Source organism: Lynx canadensis, chromosome B3 (assembly GCF_007474595.2).
Source record: "Lynx canadensis isolate LIC74 chromosome B3, mLynCan4.pri.v2, whole genome shotgun sequence".
Taxonomy (NCBI): Eukaryota; Metazoa; Chordata; class Mammalia; order Carnivora; family Felidae; genus Lynx; species Lynx canadensis.
The window spans coordinates 12810960-12830153 of record NC_044308.2 but is presented as its reverse complement, the minus strand read 5'-3'; the positions used below and the strand labels follow the sequence as shown (position 1 = coordinate 12830153).

General features: G+C 42.3%; 1 protein-coding gene across 7 annotated transcripts in view; it reads right to left on the bottom strand.

The window, feature by feature from the left end:
* The window catches only part of MCTP2 (multiple C2 and transmembrane domain containing 2), a 238322-nt gene that overhangs the window by 133540 nt on the left and 85588 nt on the right, over positions 1-19194 (bottom strand). For 6 of the 7 annotated variants that reach the window (XR_003969321.1, XR_003969322.1, XM_030317470.1 and 3 more), the window contains exons 5-8: positions 9135-9277; positions 8267-8343; positions 7639-7750; positions 2972-3007 (exon numbers count right to left, since the gene is read on the bottom strand). Coding sequence is in view for 5 of the 7 variants with exons in the window: in XM_030317470.1 (XP_030173330.1) it covers positions 2972-3007; positions 7639-7750; positions 8267-8343; positions 9135-9277 (368 nt within the window). In the remaining 2 variants the exon portion in view is untranslated. The remainder of the gene's footprint in view (positions 1-2971; positions 3008-7638; positions 7751-8266; positions 8344-9134; positions 9278-19194) is intronic. The other variant, XM_030317467.1, reaches the window with a different exon arrangement.

The window sequence follows — 19194 nt, the reverse complement described above, 5'->3', positions numbered from 1 at the left end:
TGTACGTACTCAGATTTCTGAATACAGTTAGTGATTTGCAGGGATTCCTCCCCCCCCCCCATTAAGCTATCTGATATTAGAGAAGTCACTGCTTTTAATTTTCTATCTCTGTTAAGTGTTACATGCATTAGAAAGAGAGAGGAAGGTTTGGAAATCTGTTCACAGCCAAGACTGTGTAGAATAAATGTCTAAAAAGAGCTAGTTATCTGATTCAGGCCCTATGAAATCAAATTCTCAATTCTCATGTGAAAAAGGCTCATCAGAAGGTAAACAGAGGCTTTGGGAGAAATCTGAACCTACTTTTAAAGGCGATCTCTACAAATTTACTACGTTACGGTCAAGGTCAACGTAGTAAGAAAACACTTTACAAGAGAGTCTGCCGTCCTTGGCCTCTATGGATGGATGCAAAATTATAAACTTACGGGGCTTAAGAAGCAATCATCTAAATAAAGTTAAGCCATTAAAAGAATAAGATTGAGGTGAAAAAGTCAACAACATTTTACAGATAATATATTACTTAGGACTGGTAACATTTTAGATAGTCATAGCTGAGTAATCTTCTCTATGTCAAACTTCTGTTACCTAATTTTTAAATATAATATAGAAATCCTAAAAAAGCAGCTGACAGTTTAAAAATACCAAGATAGGTTGATCAGGGCATTTTAACTACTTTTCCAGAAGGTTAATCACAGGACCTCCAGATTTTCCACGTGACTCAATTTCATAAGCGAAATTAGAAGCTCTCTCACTTTCCTCTCCAAAACCTGCAAACTCTAAGCTGTGAAAAGTTAACCTGACAATTGAAATTCTCCACCAAGATATAAACCGCATCTCTCCTGTAAGATCATGAGTAGCATTCAACGAGCTCTATTCATCAAAGGTTTTATTAAACAGGCACGGAGGGTCTGGGCATTTATTAAGTCTCTGAGCCCAGCGCACTGAAGTCAAAATTCTAGAAACGACCATGATAGGGATAAAAAAAAAAAAAGAAAAAAAAAAAAAGAATACAGCAGCTGTGGTCAGACACAACTCTGCAGTACAGATATAAATACTGCTCTCCAGGATCCACTGTTCCTTTCATATTTTTGATATCTTTATCCAGGCCGTCAACATTTTTTCTCTCCTTCCTCATTCCTTTGGCCATTCTTCCATAACCTCTCCTGTCCTCCCTAGACTCCAATATTCCCCAAGCTCACAATTTTTCTTTCTAGCCTTTATGTTCTTCCACAAACTGCCAGTTTTCTTCCACAGACCAGAGCTCCCTAACTAAAGATGGTTATTGATGTACAGTACCAGTATTTTAGTGCAGCAGCAGAATCAATAAACGAGAAAATACTGCTTTGTCAGGCTTCTCCAAAGCATGCCGGGAAACTTTACTGCTTCGGATGGTCACAGAAGCTCTTAATATGGGAGAGCGGGAGCTGGGCTCCCCTCTGTGGCAAGAAATGATCATCTTCTACCCTCTAGTGACTATAAAGGAAGAAGACAAAAGTTGGAGGATTTTCTGAGACCATTTCACATTATTATTTATCGTCTCTTAATTTTACTTCAAAAGAAAAAAAAGAGAGAGAGAGTCTTGTATACCAAGTGAACTGGTTAACAAAACTTATCGTAGTTATACTTAAAATGTTCAAAATGCAAAGGGTCTGTGTCGCAGAAGAGGCAGGCTTTGGTTCCTCTGGGTTTTAAAAAGCAAGGTTTGGAAAGTTTGCTATTCCTCCTAAATGACCAGTGCCAGTCAGGTGACAATTCTTTCGCTTTCTCTCCCCCACAGACACACTCTTACCAACACTCAAAATCTCTGTTTCATTTGCCTTGTTTGACACAGCACTGAACAACTCAAGTAGGGTGAGATGAGAAATTCGAGCTGGTATACGATTTGTGCACTTATATGTGTGTGTAAATAAACGTACGCACAGAGATGGTCGGTGTATCCGCCAAATACACCACACACACACACACACTCACACACACATCACAGCCACCTCCTTGTTGGTTATTTCTCTTTAAAAGGAGCAGAGGAGGGGCGTCTGGGTGTCTCAGTCCCTTAGGCATCCGACTCTTGGTTTTGTCCAAGGTCATGATCTAATGGTTCGGTGAGTTTGAGCCCTGCATCAGGCTCAATGCTGGCAGCTCGGAGTCTGTTTACGATTCCCTCTCTCTCTCTCTCCTCTTTCTCTCTCTGCCACCCCCCCCCCCCACTCACGCTATCTCTGTCTCTCTCAACATAAACTTTAATAAATAAATAAATAATAAATAAACTTAAAGAAAGTAGCAGAGGAGCTAAATTAAGTTACAAATACCTTTTTGGTTTTGTTTATGCTTACACCAATTTTGACATTTAATCACTGGATTGCAATGTATTAATTTAATAACCAGATAAATGAATAATGCATTCCTACCTTGATACACGTAGACCTTTTACAAATTGGACGGCAGTTTATAATTGCTTAAAACGATACTAACAATGTAAAAAAAAAAAAAAATCACCAGTACATCATGAAGAAATCTTTCAAGAAACTCTCAGCAGCAAAGGTAATAAACAGTAAAATGAGAGTAATATAAAAGAGATTTATAAAAGATACCACCTATCCCTCTCAATTAATCTTTTCATTGCCCCTACAACACCAAAGCTAGTTTCCATCTGATGGTATATAACTTCCTAAAGGACTAACCCTAACTGTGCTACACTCCAAATAATCCAGGCTTAATGAAGTGGAACGTTCTAACGTGGCTGGCACCTATAAAATGTCACCACTAAAACAAGTATATAAGTTCAAACATCTGGCTATGCCCTTATTAAACGAAACGTAAAAGGGAGGTTGCTTCCTTCTTATTCATAGCCACAGTGAGAGGAAGAGATTGCTGTTATACGTAAAAGTTGGTTAATACCAATCACGTATACCTTTGTGCTTGCAACAAAGATGAACGTTTCGCCAAATGACATAAAAAAGAAAACAACTATATTTACCTTGCTGGCACTCAGCCGCTTCCGGTTTGACCAACGCTAGGGATTGAGTCCATTGGATGGTGAAAAAATGGCAAAATGGAAGAGAGAAATAGAATCGTTAATGACGATTCTGTGATTAGTTAGATGGCGCGGACTATATTCAAACAACTAACACCCACGTTCCGAGGTCACAGAGAAAACACGTTGGAGCAACAAAACAGAAACAGAAAACTCACATTTCTGTGGTCATGTTACAGGATTTTCCCACAGTGTTCAGTAATGAGAAGACAAGGACGTACAAATACTGCTCAATCTTTAGAAGTATCAGTTCTTAGTGTGAGAAGGACCTCCATCCTTAGAATGTTTTTAATTGCCTCAAAACTCTGTAATTTCACCTCTAAATGCAAGTTGGAAAGGCAGATTTCCCCTACTTGAAATATTCTCATAGTATTACGAAAATGTTTAAGAAGTTCATGGACAGTGTTCATGAATATTTAAGTTTCCATACTTTTTGTTTTTTCTTTTTTAATTTTTTTTTCTTAATTTTTTTTTCATCGTTTATTTTTATTTTGGGGACAGAGAGAGACAGAGCATGAACGGGGGAGGGGCAGAGAGAGAGGGAGACATAGAATCGGAAACAGGCTCCAGGCTCTGAGCCATCAGCCCAGAGCCTGACGCGGGGCTCGAACTCACGGACCGCGAGATCGTGACCTGGCTGAAGTCGGATGCTTAACCGACTGCGCCACCCAGGCGCCCCTCCATACTTTTTGATATTAAAAACAATCATTCCATTTATCCCCCCTGATCAAGCCTCAATATTCAAAATAATAGGAAAAAAAATCTAAGCCACTGCTGCACAATTAAAAAAAAAAAAAAAAAAAAAAAAACAGGCTAATACAGCACCGAGGGAGGGAAGAACAAATTTTCTGAACAGCAAGTAACATCACCACTGTTCTCTTTTGATCTCTCATTTGTCATGCTAAGGTTGCTGAATTTCATCTACAATTAAAATTCTTTCCTAGCAAAATCCTCTCATTACCCCCGTCACCGTCCAGTACTGTGAGGCTCTACTCTGGCTGGTTAACCAGCTAACTGGATGTTAAAACTTGGATAAATTTGGGAGATTACAATGCAATTATGAATCTAATCGAGCAGACCACGTTTGCTATTATGCTTAAGGAAAAAAATACCTTTAGGCGAATGACCTATCCACTTTGACAATACATCTTCCCCATAAGTTAGAAACCAGAAAATAAATGGTCTTTGGGGGGAAATCCTCTTACATTCTGGTGACCAGCAACCAGAAACAGGGGTCCAGAAACAACTTGAAAATATTCTTTATTAAAAAAACACTTCCCCTAGTGAAACCGGGAGTTCAACATCTAGCTCATGATGCAGGGTCACAGATGCTGCCATATGGGTATTAAAATCAGTTCTTTTACTGTTTTCCCAGCACTGTACTGAAAAACATGATCAGTACAAAATCAAAGCACCAAAACAAGCACCAAAATCAATTCCTGTCTTCTAGGTATGCATGGCTATTTAGGACCCTCTGACCTAGAATTCATTGGATGCGTTAATGATCATAAAAGATCAACAAAAGAGATGAGGAAATTAATGAAAAGTGAATATGCCTGTCTGTTTACTACAGTCCGAAGAACTACCAAGTATTGACAATTGACCCCATGCCAAACACTACATTTGATAATCTCCAACTTCACAGTCCTGTGAGATACTTTTTTTATCCTCATTTCACACATGAGGGAATTGTAGCTGCGAGGTTAAGTAATTCTGCGAATGTGACCTGATCGCTTAATTTCTCGAAGCTAGAAAGGAGCGGAGCTGGGATTCAAACCCAGGCGAGTCTGCTGACTGAGCCCACAATTCGAACTAGAATCCTATTTTTGCCAAGAAAAAGAAGCAGACAGCAGGTTCATCAGCCTTCCAACTGTACCATGCCTACATACAATCCTTAAATCTCTGGACGTGAGGGTCAGTCTGTAGTCACTTTGCTCAAGTTCAGATTGTGGTCAGCCTGGGATCCAAAGTGACAAAGACAGTCGTGATGGAAATTTACAAACAAACTGATTCCCAATCAAATGATCTATTGTCTTTCCAGGCTTCAGTGTTAGTTATTCCCATTTAAAAACCCAATATAGGGGGGCGCCTGGGTGGCGCAGTCGGTTAAGCGTCCGACTTCAGCCAGGTCACAATCTCGCGGTCCGGGAGTTCGCGCCCCGCATCGGGCTCTGGGCTGATGGCTCAGAGCCTGGAGCCTGTTTCCGATTCTGTGTCTCCCTCTCTCTCTGCCCCTCCCCCGTTCATGCTCTGTCTCTCTCTGTCCCAAAAATAAATAAAAAAACGTTGAAAAAAAAAAATTTAAAAACCCAATATAGGGGTGCCTGGGTGGTTCAGTCGGTCGGGCGTCCGACTTCAGCTTGGGTCACGATCTCAGTTTGTGGGTTCAGGCCCCGCGTCAGGCTCTGTGCTGACAGCTCAGAGCCTGGAGCCTGCTTTTTGGATTCCGCGTCGCCTTCTCTCTCTGCCCCTCCCCCACTTGTGCTCTGTCTCTATCAAAAATAAATAAATGTAAAAAAAATTTTTTTAAATAATAAAAACCCAATATAAAAATGGATTTTCACTGAATGAAAAGAACGAACGCTTTCTGATACCTATTCTATCCAAAGGGGCCCCCCGATATAAACTGCATAAGCCGAGTAACCACACAGGGCCCAGGAAAGATTATTCCTTTCTTGGGTGTATTTTGATCAAGTACACAAACAGAAAAAAATGAAACTACTGATCAGAACAAATGAGAGTGGGCAGGGCTTTCTATATTATAATATCCCATAAAATATACAGACAAGAAATATATTTTACCCTACACCTCTGCCAGATAAGCAAAGAATAAAGAAAATGAGAAAGCACATGAGTAGGCAGGTTGGCAAACTCTTGAAGACAGGACGTGGTGGGTCTAAGGAAAAAAGGACCAAACTCAGTAAGATGATGAGTGTGGCTACACTTACGACTCTGAAAACATACCCTTTGAGAGGTTTTACAAAAGAAACTTCAGGCAGCATCGAGGATGAATAGCTCCGTCATTGGAAATTAATTTCAACTGAAACGGCATTACTTTAAAACTGCAAATTTGGGCCCTATTTAAATATATTTTAAGGGCCGGTGGGACTGCTAAACATAATCCGATATACTACAGGAAAATTTCACAGAAGGAATAGGGGAATCGGCAGCTATTTTCATGAGAAGTTATCCAACTTTGCAAACCCCACTTAAATATGTAAGAGAAGTTTCAGAACATAGCAGCCAGGAATAGCTCACGCCTGTGGCAGATGATGCTTATTTATATCGTATGTTCTTTTTGAGGGCATTCAGCTCAAGGAACCAGTCACCTGCTAGCACATGACAATGAATCCAGCAGCAATACTGTCTAGGCTAAGAGAAGCTGTATTACGTTGAGTTGAAAAAAAAAAGGTTTACTTTCAACATCAATTTAAGATTCGAGTTTTAAAAGTACCATTTCTTTTAAAAAATAATAATATATGGGAAGTTTTCTCCCCCCCAGTTACTGTCGAGTAAACTCTCCTAAGAACCCAAATTAAAAACAGCAACTATTTTGTGGGCTCTCTGGCCACTGAAAAATCACTGTTCAGCTTCACTACTGCTTTGTGCTTTCTTCTGTGTGTTTCCTTGCAAATCAGTCGTGATTTTCACCACGAAAATAAATTCCATCTACAAGCAAAGGTGGTGTCAAAACGAAGACATCGACCCTACTGACTCAATTCAAGAAGCACTTGTAGAAGCCTAATTTATAAATAGGCTTCAGATTTCCATATCAGATTCTAAACAGGCTTCAGTTTGAACGCACTTCAGTCCTTTTCCAAGCAGGTGTTTTAGCTGGCTTTAAAAAACGCCTTTCAAATGAGTCACGATCAAAGATGCTTTTTGTTCTTCTTTTAATTCTTGGAATTATAAGGTCTGATCCCCAAATACAAAATAAGATCATGATTTGTATTCACATTATTTGCTCATAAGAACAGAGCCTCAGTCATGTCGTCATAAAATCCAGTGCTTTGTTGGTGTTAGAGAGGTCTTCGATAAGCGATGCATTAACTAGAAACGTACAGAAAATAACCGATCGAAGGATATTAAAATTTATATCTTCCCGAAACTACTCCCAGCAGAAAACGTGCAGCTAAAAACAAACAAACAAAAAAAGCACCAGAAGAAATTGCAATGCTGCATATATGTACTTGATCACCCTAATAACGTACAATGTAATAATTAAATCCCGGGAACTGCTTTGCATTACTGAAAAATACCTGTGCCATCCGGTACCTAAGAAAATAGTAAATGGAAACCTTACCACTTAGTAAAAATATTTTGGATGATCTGTTACAAGGGAACCATAGCAGGATATGCATTTTAATAACAGCCACACTATCCACATCCCTAGCCAAAACAGATTATTCCTTAAAGGATTTTCTTTCCAGGGTTCCAAGGGAAAGGATGTGCATAACCACAAATAGGTACTTTACATCTCAATACAATGATTTGTTTCCCCCCCCCAAATAATTACCCCCGCCAAAAAAAATGCCAGCCATCTGGTAACCCAGTTATCAAAGGACAATTGCGGTGAAGAATTTTGAAATGAACAAAAGGGTTACACTCACATGTCTCTTGAAATCGCACTGTTTTACTCCTAGGTTCAAATTTAACACAATGACCCCCATGTCTTCTTCTAAACTGTTGGGGTCTTCCAATTTTAAAATATGTTCAGTCGTCCTACAAGCAAAAGGCAACAAACGACATTAGCACTTAGGGGCAGTACCAGGGAGTTTCAAACTGCATCGGTAGCTTATGGCAAACCTCTCCTACCTCTGCCTAAGGGTGAGACACGAGTTTTACAAAGCACCCGATTCAGTAAAAATAACACAGCCATCTTCAGAGCAGGGGAATTGTTTGGCATTGCCTTGTTCAACAGTTGGTTAATGGCTTCTTTCCCCTTACTGCCCAAATAAAATTTAAATACTTGTGTTATTTTTAAGTTAGGCAGGTTAATGAACCTGAATGTTAACAGTTCAAACTCCAACACACATTCCAGAACACACTGTGGACGATTTAACGTCTGACTCCTAGGTTTGGGAGCTAAAAGCTAAAATAGAAAAATGCACATTTTAAAGCACCCTTTCATTTATTCAGATTTTCTTTTTGTCATTTGATCTAGACAGATGCCATTTAACCTTATGTTGAGCTCCCTCTACAATTCATAATAACAATTAGAAGGTAAAAATACAATACCTGTTAAGCTCAAGATCTCTGAGGATGACAAAGGCCGAGCCCATGAAATCGGATGTGGTTAAATCCCGATCATATACCTACAAAGAGGGAAGAGGCCAGTAATGCACATTAACGTGGCAAGCCAACTGAGTTTGCCGAATTATCAATAAATGCAACAGTCTGGGAATTTTGAATTCAATCTTCTAGATCTAAAAACTAATCTGCAGAGTACCGTTAACGAGGAATGTAGCCAAGTTGATGGAGAGATCGAAATTATTCAAACTTGACCACTTTGCCTACCACAGCCAAACCAATAGCACAAAATACTCTTAAGGCAGTACTCATATGCATTCCAACGTTATGCACAATGGACCACTCGCTGTAGTTTAAATGGTCTCTCATTAAAATTTAGTATTTTCCACGGTGAGCAGATCTGCCAATTAAATAGAAATTTGCTAAATATTCTCTAGCAACCCTATCCTGCACTCAACTCATGCAGTTGTAACCCAGATGTTTGAGCAATCGGTGCTTCCAACCGGTAGCTGAAAGCTCTATTAAGTATAAAGTTATTCCTAATGAGAACGGCTTTCCTACTTTTCGCCACTGCACCGACAGTCATAATTCTTCCACGTGCGGTAAGCTTAAATACAATCAATGGAGATGTTATTTTCACTCTGATTTTCTGTGGCGTATACACCATTGATCCGAGAAAACAAAACACACACTTTCCACGAAGTGTACAAATAATCCCTTGCACACGAATGTTTTTCCGCCCAGAGCCAAACAATGATAAAAGAATTTGGGGACGTGGACTTTTTAAGGGGGCAAGGATTGCTGAGACATCAGCGTTTTTAATAAAAGAGCAGACTTGAAAGCCATCTGGGATTACCTTCACACGGAGCTTTTGATCAAGGCTTTGAATGGGAAGTACAACTACCTCATCCCACACTGGATTCAAGTTCTTATATATGACTTTACTTTTGTACAGCGTCTTCCCATTCAGCTTAAATTTCACATAGGGATCGCTGGTGCCTTTAAAAAGAAAGAGAGAGTGAGACAGTTTTTAAAAATGCACATCAACGCCTAGGATCTCCCTTAAGTAAAGGTTCTTTCTACACTCCCCTGGTTGCAAGCGTTTTCCTGAGCACGCCCAGAACGAATGTCTCCCTGTGCAGAGATTGAAGGCCCCAGGGGTGGAGACGAGAGGGGGAAAAAAAAAAAAAAATGAAACCATCTGGGGTAAAAGACTGATTCTTCTTTGCCCTTAGTGGTGGAACACCAATGGGTTCCTCGAGCTTTTTCTGTTTCGTTTCATCCTGGGTGTGGCATCGCAATGCTACCCACAAAAATGCAAGAGACAAAATCCACCCGTTCCAGCCCACGGTGTCAGGAGTCCTGGGGAGAAACCCGCCCCTCCCAAGAATGGCAGCGAGTCGGCGAAAAGGGAAAGAAACCATTTTCAAACGTCCGGCCAGATGGCTGACTCGACAGAACGCTGTACTTTAGAATATAATCATAATAAATCAATCAATCTCGGGAACCACGGGCTCAAAAGATGGGGCAACGGGAATGAAGACGGGGGGCACTGGGGGGGCGTGGAGATTAAATCGACAAAGTTGCCATTCTTTGCTGCCTCCTGCACCTGCAGTGAAGCTGGGGACATTGTCTCACCCTGGCCTTGCTGAATGCCACACCAGCCAGGCCCTCAGCTGGCCTCAGGGCAGATACCCCTGACCCGCCCGGGGGGCTTTGAAACAGACGCCAAAAACAATGAATAGTGTCCCTCCAGCCACTCTACCCAAAGCAGAAGGAAGGGCTGTGACAAACCTTCCTCCACACTTTCAGAACAGTGGAGGGGAGGAAAAGAAAAAAAAAAAAAAAGAAAGAAAGAAAATAGCAGGTCAACATAAACCATGAATTCTGTGCATGTCTCTTGCATGCCTGCCAGTAGACGGTCATATCTGGGACACACTTGTGCATTAAGACCTCATGAATGATGAATAAAGAAGCCACGAATGAATGCAGAAGCAGTGAGGGCATAACTGAAGGCCAGCCGATAATGCCACAAAGAAAGAAAAAAAAAAAAAATCTGATCGGAGGAGTGAGGATAGTATAATTAACTGCGAAACAGACACCCATGAGTAAGTGCGAAAGACCCACAGTCCGGTTCATCCACCGATGTGTCCCAGGTGCCGTGGACGGTGCCCAACACAGGCCCCCCAAACATTTATCGATCATGAATTCCTGATGGAAAGTCAAGCCTACAGAGTCTGAAACCATTAGGTCAAAAATTAATTCGGCTACTCTGTTGCAAACATTTACCAGGTCGTGACTACCGATCATTAAGCTTTTATTCTCTCAAGCTCCTCTTTTGGGTTTCTATTTACCAGCAGTATTATTAGCAATGACTGAACACACGATCTTCCCCAACTTCCTTCTTTAACAGAAACAGGTGTCACTATCCAGCAAGGTCATCTACCTTGTTTAGAAGTCTCAACAGAGGAACCGAGGTAGGGTGATCTGGGCGGTGGGGGAGCCTTCCAGTTTTGCAAGACTTCGAACCGGAAGACCGAGAAATTCAACCGCAAATATGCCGACGTACGCACTCGACTCTCACATTTTGCCGACACGGGGGCAGAAGTCCAGCGGTCTTTATTTTAATCTCGGACACACACACACACACACACACACACACACACACGTCATGTTAGTTGGCAGCTCCGGACAGGACAGTAAAACAGGAAGGCATTCACAGCCATTTAGTGGCACACTGACTAGTGAGCGAGCCACCTGCCCCCACTCCCTCTCACAGTACAAGGGGACACCTCCGGCAAGTCAGACTTTAACAATCATTCTGATATATATATATATAAAAAAAAGTGTGGGGGGGCGGGGGGGGAGGGACTCTAATAAAAAGAGGCCTTTAATTAAATGAAATTGCCACTCTGGGATCGGGCCTTCATGCCTGTCAGCGCACTCTCAAAATAAACATCTCAAAACTAGGCCTCGGCGGTGTCACTTTCTCACAGGCAAAGCATACTGGGTAATCCCCAGGCATCCTGACAGCTACATAATGTTCAAACGGTTTCACGGGTGAATGGCGTCAGTTGCGTGAAAGAAAATATTAATGTCTGGAATTAATAGAAAAAGGGACCAGGGTTTACAAAGCCAAACAAGGAAAAAGGGTGTCAAGTTAGTGTGGCGTTAATTGTTAGGGAAAATTTGAGAAAGGGGCGGGGGGGGGGGAGGGGGGGCGCTGGGAGCACATGGTGATTTTCTCGCTGAGCCTAAGAGCCTCACTGTCAGGGAAGTGACATCTCAACTAGGCAAATTCTGAAAAGAGGTCTGCGGCTCAGGAATGCAACTCCCGATTAGACAAATGATGAGACAGCACCTTGAATGGGTGGACTTCAACCTTTTTTTTTTTTTACAGGGAGCTTCAGAAACAATGAGGCTCTTTGGGAGAAAGAGGTGGTGTGGTACTCTGGGAGGAGAATAAAGCTGGGGGGGGGCGCAGACGGGCACCTCCATCCTGGTGTGGCCACCAATTCGGCTATGTGGACCCTATGGGGTCACACGCACCCCCTCCAATTTAGAATATCCGGGTGTCAAGCATCAATGGCCTGAGTCTCCTGCCGCACCCCAGACACCCCGGGGTTCGATGCGTGCCCAGAGCGGCTAACAGCCATTCACCGGTCCTGCAAAAGGGCTGCACCAAGGCACACCCCTGAGCACATGTGAGACAGTCCTTCCTTCTGCCCGTACTCAAGGACATTACATCCTGTCAAGCCTCCCGTGACTCTGTATCTGTCAGGACTGCTAACACTGTCCACGTGCTACAAACCCTAATGGCTGACTTCAGAGCCTGGGTCGGTGCTAGGCACGATGGTGGGGGGGGGGGGGGGGTGGGTCACGAAGGTAAATCAGTCCCAGATCCTGCCCCGGTCCAGGGTTGTGCACCTGGTGGGCAGCAGGCGTGCTGTAACTATAACAAGAGGTTAAGTGTCAAAACAGAACTGAACTTCACAGGTGGGAGAGATTAGCTCTAGCCTGGGTGTCAGCGGAGGCTGAAAGAAAGATGCTGGTTGAAATGTGGGTGGGCGCGAACACGCGGAGAAGGACTGAAGTCATGTTAGCAGAAGGAACTGGCTTTGAAGCCGGGGAGCAGGGAGGAGACCAAGATGGCAAGATCTGTGTGGTGCCCAAACCAGCATTTCCACCGATCTGGAAATCAAGGGGAAAAAAATGTAATGAGAAATAAAGCTGAACGGGCAGGTTGGAGCCAGAGGCCAAAGTGCTTGAAAATGACAAAATCCAGGGGCGCCTGGGTGGCGCAGTCGGTTAAGCGTCCGACTTCAGCCAGGTCACGATCTCGCGCTCCGGGAGTTCGAGCCCCGCGTCGGGCTCTGGGCTGATGGCTCGGAGCCTGGAGCCTGTTTCCGATTCTGTGTCTCCCTCTCTCTCTGCCCCTCCCCTGCTCCTGCTCTGTCTCTCTGTCTCAAAAATAAATTAAAAAAAAAAAAAAAAACATTTAAAAAAAATAAAAAATAAAATGACAAAATCCAGAGTTTAGTCTTTGTTCGGTGAGAAAGAGAGGATGGTTTGCTTTATCCTGTCCTTTTTTTTTTTTTTTAATTTTTTTAACAAGACAAGGCACAGGTCTCAGAAAGATACGAAATGAAAAAGACACGTCTGCACTCTCTCACACCTTCCTCATGCCCCTTCCTCTCACGGGCTGCTTTTGTGGATTTACTACAGGAAAAACATACAAGAATTGATTTTAACTCGAGAGTAATCATATTACGTGCACTGGACGTCACGCTTTCACAATGAAAGCACCCGCAGTTCTGTTCACACAGACTTACCAGATTTCTTTTCATCGACTGCAGAAACTTTCATTGTGTTATTGACTACTTACATAACTAGCCACCAAATAGTGGATACTTACATCATTCCATTTTTTTGTTTGTTTGTTTTAGTGGAAACAATACTATAATAAACATCCTTATACGACTGTCTTGGAGTGTATATTCAGAGGGAACTTCTAACATTGGGACAGCTGGTCCTGACAGATACTGTCAAATTGTTCTTCCAAAGTCTGTCAAATTTACATTCCCACCAAGACTATATGTTGTGTACTTGTTTCTCTGCACGATCACCAATACTGGGTGCTCTGTGCCTTTATTTTAAAAGAACAGCAGGTGGAAAATGATACCTCTATTTTTCTCGGTGACATTTTGAACAAAGTTTAGAATCTTTCATATTTTAGTGACCTACATTTGTATTTGTCAGAGCAACTCCCATTCATTCCATTTGTCCATTTTTCTAAGGTCTCACGGTTTGTCATTTGCTTCAGGATCTCAATGAGTGTTTAATTATGGATATCAGCCATTGGCCATAAATCTTGTCATAATTTATTTATAGTCAAGCTATTTCTTGTGATAAGTTTTTTTGTTTGTTTCTTTGCTTTTATTTAGTCGAATGTACCAAAGTTTTATTTATGGCTTTGTAGTTGAACATTCTGCTCAGAAGAAAATTTTCGCACAGTAAGATTTTGTAGTTTTTCATTCATTCCACATACATCCTTCGCCCATCTGGAATTATTTCAGTGTGAAGAGGGAAAGAAATTCAGGTTTATGTATGAACAGGAGAGTAAAACGATCAGAGCCAAGCTTTGGAAATATAAACCCGGCAGGAGCTTATAATGTAGAAGGCAGAAGACACAGGCTAAGCCGGAAAACCTGGTGGTTGAGATAATGCAGCACCAGGGAGTTGAGGGCCCAGGAGAAAGCTGTACCCGGAAGAAGTAACCCAGGGTTTCACAAACCGTGATCCGTGAGATCTCACAAACCGTGAGATCACAGAACCTCACCTGCACGGAGGCTCCCTGGACTGAAAGGGTTAGGTAGTCAAAACCACTGGGAGAAGCTGTTTATCTCCTCCCTTGGAATTTCACAGTGTAGAATACAAAACTGAACTCTGCCAGGAGCTACATTAAGACAGACAACTATAGGGGCGCCTGGGTGGCGCAGTCGGTTAAGCGTCCGACTTCAGCCAGGTCACGATCTCGCGGTCCGTGAGTTCGAGCCCCGCGTTGGGCTCTGGGCTGATGGCTCAGAGCCTGGAGCCTGTTTCCGATTCTGTGTCTCCCTCTCTCTCTGCCCCTCCCCCATTCATGCTCTGTCTCTCTCTGTCCCAAAAATAAATAAACGTTGAAAAAAAAAATTAAAAAAAAAAGACAGACAACTATACAAACAGCTCAAAACTTTTCTACTCTGTATTTCATCAAGTTATTTAAACATAGAAAATATTTCACGAGGAGCAAACTAAAACTAATATTAAATTCCTCCAAATCAAAGCTGCAGAAGATAAGATGCATGCCCAAAATGGCCTAATGTGCACTGTCTTGGGAGAATAAATATGCGATCAGTGAATGAATCTCATTTGAAATAAGATGGTGTGTCGATGACAAGCCCGTACCTTCCTTTGCGTAACTGCCTTTTAGTAAAATCTCCCTTCCTTGGGCACTTTTACTCTGTTTCCTTGTGCCTTACTATCTTTAGCTGTATATAAAAAATATACCAACCTCTTGAGAACTGAATGAACTAATATACTTCATTAATAGCAGACTCTAGCCATTAACTGACCAAGTCCCATAGCAACTGCTACTTTGTTAGTAAGTATTACTACTCGATTAATTTAAAAAGGGGTGTCTATAACAAAGTATGTGGTATTAAATATTCACTTATTTTACCTATCCAACATAACATGTACCGTTTGTTTCTCATCTGTTTCTCTACGGACCCTTCTATTGCCATCTCTAAAGGTATGAAATTTGTATCACCTTTTCTCTGCAGACGTCGAAGAGAAAATTCCTTATCTTACATACTTCTTTTTTTTTTTTTAATTTTTTTTTCAACGTTTATTTATTTTTGGGACAGAGAGAGACAGAGCATGAACGGGGGAGGGGCAGACAGAGAGGGAGACACAGAATCGGAAACAGGCTCCAGGCTCCGAGCCATCAGCCCAGAGCCTGACGCGGGGCTCGAACTCACGGACCGCGAGATCGTGACCTGGCTGAAGTCGGACGCTTAACCGACTGCGCCACCCAGGCGCCCCTTATCTTACATACTTCTTACGAGATCCCATGTGGTTGGGGAAAATCTCCATGAAATGATCTGAGCCATCCTGGAAAGAAAGGACTGTAGTAAAAATTAAAAAGCACTAACTATCCATGAGTATTGGCTACTGCCCTATCTCTAGTCCTCATGTTATTCACTGATGATTTCGGATCACTCTGTGAATATATCCTGATGAAAATGACAGATAGCTTGGTGAGAAGGACACCAGATAACTGAGGTCTATCAAGGAGACAGTCATCATGAACCACATTACTTGTATCTACTATCACATTGAGAGAATTACAAGAAAAAATGGTCAGAAACAACAGAGGAAGTGATACGTGGAACAAATATTCTGTTCACTGGCTCAAGATCAAATAAAGAATCTGCAAATAAAATAAATCTGTAATGAAGCACTAATTACAAACCACTTGCCTTTGCTTTTTGAAATAGAACTCATGGCCATGTGGGAAAAAGCAGAAAGATGCACTAAAGAGAAAGAAAAGATGGGGCGCCCGGGTGGCTCAGTTGATTAAGCATCCGACTTCAGCTCGGGTCATGCTCTCATCGTTTTTGAGTTCGAGCCTCGCGTAGGGTTCTCTGCTGTCAGCACAGAGCCCGCTTCAGATCCTCTGTCTCCCTCTCTCTGCCCCTCCTCTGTTCTCTCTCTCTCAAAAATAAACATTAAAAAAAAAGAAAGAAAAGAATGGAGGAGGGAGGGAGGAAGGGAGGAAGAAAGAAGGAAAGAATTACTACCATCTAGAGAAGCTGAATATATTGATATGTACCTAGATTTTACATGCACACTCTGACTTTTCAAAAAAGAAACCATATTGTATGTTTTCAAAAAATAAAACATATTGTATGTTTTCCCTGCTTTCTTCAGCCAATAATACATCAGTCTCCTTCTGTCCCCATCAATATATTTATACAAATCGGCTTAATGGTCATTTATGTGTATATTGGGGCATACGTATATATAGCATAGGTTTGAAAAACTAGCGTTCCTAATTTAAAAATAAAAATCCATGCAAAAGCAATATTTGTAGGCAAAACTCACTTATTTGCTATCAGTAAAGCTCATTTGCCATGTTAAAACACTTCAGCCATACGGTTTCTTCAAAGGAAAGGTTGTCAAGCTAGAAAGCTCTCCTAATTGAATGCATTTCTCAGAGTAGCAGTTTGTGAAAGGGAATTATCTCCACGTTTTTACATGAAGTTCACACTTTGTAATATCTGATAACTTTTGTTAGGAGATCTTAGAAGTTCTGATTCAAGTCAACACTTACTTGTCAAGTCTTTAGGGAAGCTCAGGTACAAAACGATGAATTCATCCTGCATGAACAGTATTTGGAAACACGGAAAAGTGTCAATTTGATGTTTTTCTTATCCTCTGGCTTAAGAGTGATAAGGGGCTATTCAATCTCCTTATCAAATACGTTTAGAATCTTCTCAATAAGGGCCACCTGGGTGGCTCAGTCGGTTGAGCGTCCGACTTCAGCTCAGGTCATGATCTCACAGTCCGTGAGTTCGAGCCCCGCGTCGGGCTCTGGGCTGACAGCTCAGAGCCTGGAGCCTGCTTCCGATTCTGTGTCTGCCCCTCCCCTGCTCATGCTCTGTCTCTCAGTAATAAATGTGAAAAAAAAAAAATTAGAATCTTCTCAATATTACGCATATTTTGAATTTTTTCTTCTTGTCAGAAAAATAACCAAGCCTGAGCTGTTTTTATACGGGATCCATAAGTTCTGACTTTCTCTGAGGCTGGCTACATAAGCGCCAGAAATGATTTCCAGAAAAACGGCCAGTGATGATTTTTGAGCGGCTGCTGCTGCCCCCTGGCAGTTAAGCTGAGATTTCTACATCAAGTGTCCAAGTGCCACATTCTTGACCCACCTTCAGAAACCATTATGGGCATTATGGACATTCAGAGGGCACTTTTCCTCCGTCACATGGGAAAGAAGAAACAACTTTCCCTATGTAGAGCGAAATCTGTATTACTTAAGGTAGCAGTAGGTTCAGGTCCAGCGGAATTCCAGGCCAGGTTTTATCGACTACAATTGAATGAAGGAACATGCTTATTCCCAGGATCTCCCTAGCCCATCAGGCTGCAAATGGCGGCTCTATGCTTCCAGGAGCTGGTCTCCTGTTACCAACCACAGAACAATAGTTTTCCGCCCCAACCACCTTCAGGCCTTGCTGTCTGTGAACTCCTGAAGTTTTCTCCTGAATGTGATGGACTCCTTTCCTCTAAAGGAGTCTGTCGTGCGCAATGACCCCAACGGCACCTTGGTCAAGACCTGCCCATGGGTAGACCCTGTGGGTGTAATGGCTCCGTGCAACTCGCCAAAATCTAGCATGTGAAAGAATTTCCACTGACCAACTTACAGTGGGATCCGTGATCTGAAATTCCCAGTTTCGCGAAAACTTGTTTAACTCTTCATAAAAGTTGACCCAAACTTGCTTATTTTGACTATTCGTAAGCTTGTATGGGGTAAGTAATGGGACATTCTAGAGCTGTCAGAAGCAAGGTCTTCCCGGGACCTTCGGATTCCTCCCCTGCACCATTGCCATCCTAAACTTCCTTCAGTCCCACCTGCCCCATCCAGGTTTCCCTCCCCATCTGTCTTCCCCCTAATACCCTCTCCTTTTCTGTTCCCAGTCATCCCGTTACTGGACTCTGAAGCCTAGGCTATGGGACATCCAGTCACTCCTTTTTTGTTTGGCCTCAGGCAAATTAAATACTTAAAATGCTGTTTTCATTCTGTCTTCATAAACCAATTGGCTGATATGACCCAGAGGCCTTCAGCTGCTTTTAAAAGTTCTCATCCAATAACTTTATACATACAGACGTATCACTATAGATTAAAGGAAAACACTGCCAATATACTGAGGAATTCAGTAAATCAGTAAACAGGCCATCTGGTGAATAGATTATTGGGCACCATTGACTTTTGGTGAAGTGGTCATTAAGAGAAGACTTTTGTACCCCTGTTCTTGATCAGGTACAAAGATCCTGATCTTGATCCAAAGCATACAGGGGTGTGGACATCATGCATGATTGTCCCCGTGACGATCAAACAAAGAAGGGCCCAGACAAAGATAGAAAAAGGCCTAAGAACACAGACAAAAAAGGAGAAGGGAAGGCAGCGGCCAGGATGCAGCCATGTAAAGAGACTAGAAAGAGGGTCAGAGAAAAAAAGGAAGAGTAAGCCACACAGCCAAAGGATGCAGCTTCCCCGAGTTTCTGCAGAGGGTACAGACTTCAAGATCTGTAGTTTGGTCAGCTCGGGGTGTTCCAGAAATCCACACTGCCAAAGCACGCATAGCTATTAATACCCTAACACTGTCCCTTCTATTAATAAGAATACTAAAAGTGTCCTCAGCCCAGGCTATTATTTGAGCATAAATTTAAACCTAATGAAAATGGCAGCAACCTCCCTGGAGAAGAGACAAAGGACTGAAGCTTAGTAATGACATTAACACTGGGCGTGCTCCCATTTAATCCTCCGAGGACTGTCAGGGATAGGACTATGTATACTGTCGTCTTAAGGATGGATAAAGGTAGGGGTGCCTGGGTGGTTCAGTCCGTTAAGCGTCCGACTTCACCTCAGGTCATGATTTCACAGTTCGTGAGTTTGAGCCCCACGTCGGGCTCTCTGCTGTGAGGGAGCACAGAGCCCGATTCGGATCTTCAGCGCCCCCCTCCTGCTCCTTCCCTGCACGTAAGTGTTCTCTCTTGCTTTCTCTCTCTCAAAAAATAAAAATTAAAATTCAAAAAATTAGTATTTTTTTAAGAAAAGGATGAGTGAAGTTAGTGAGTTCCCGGAG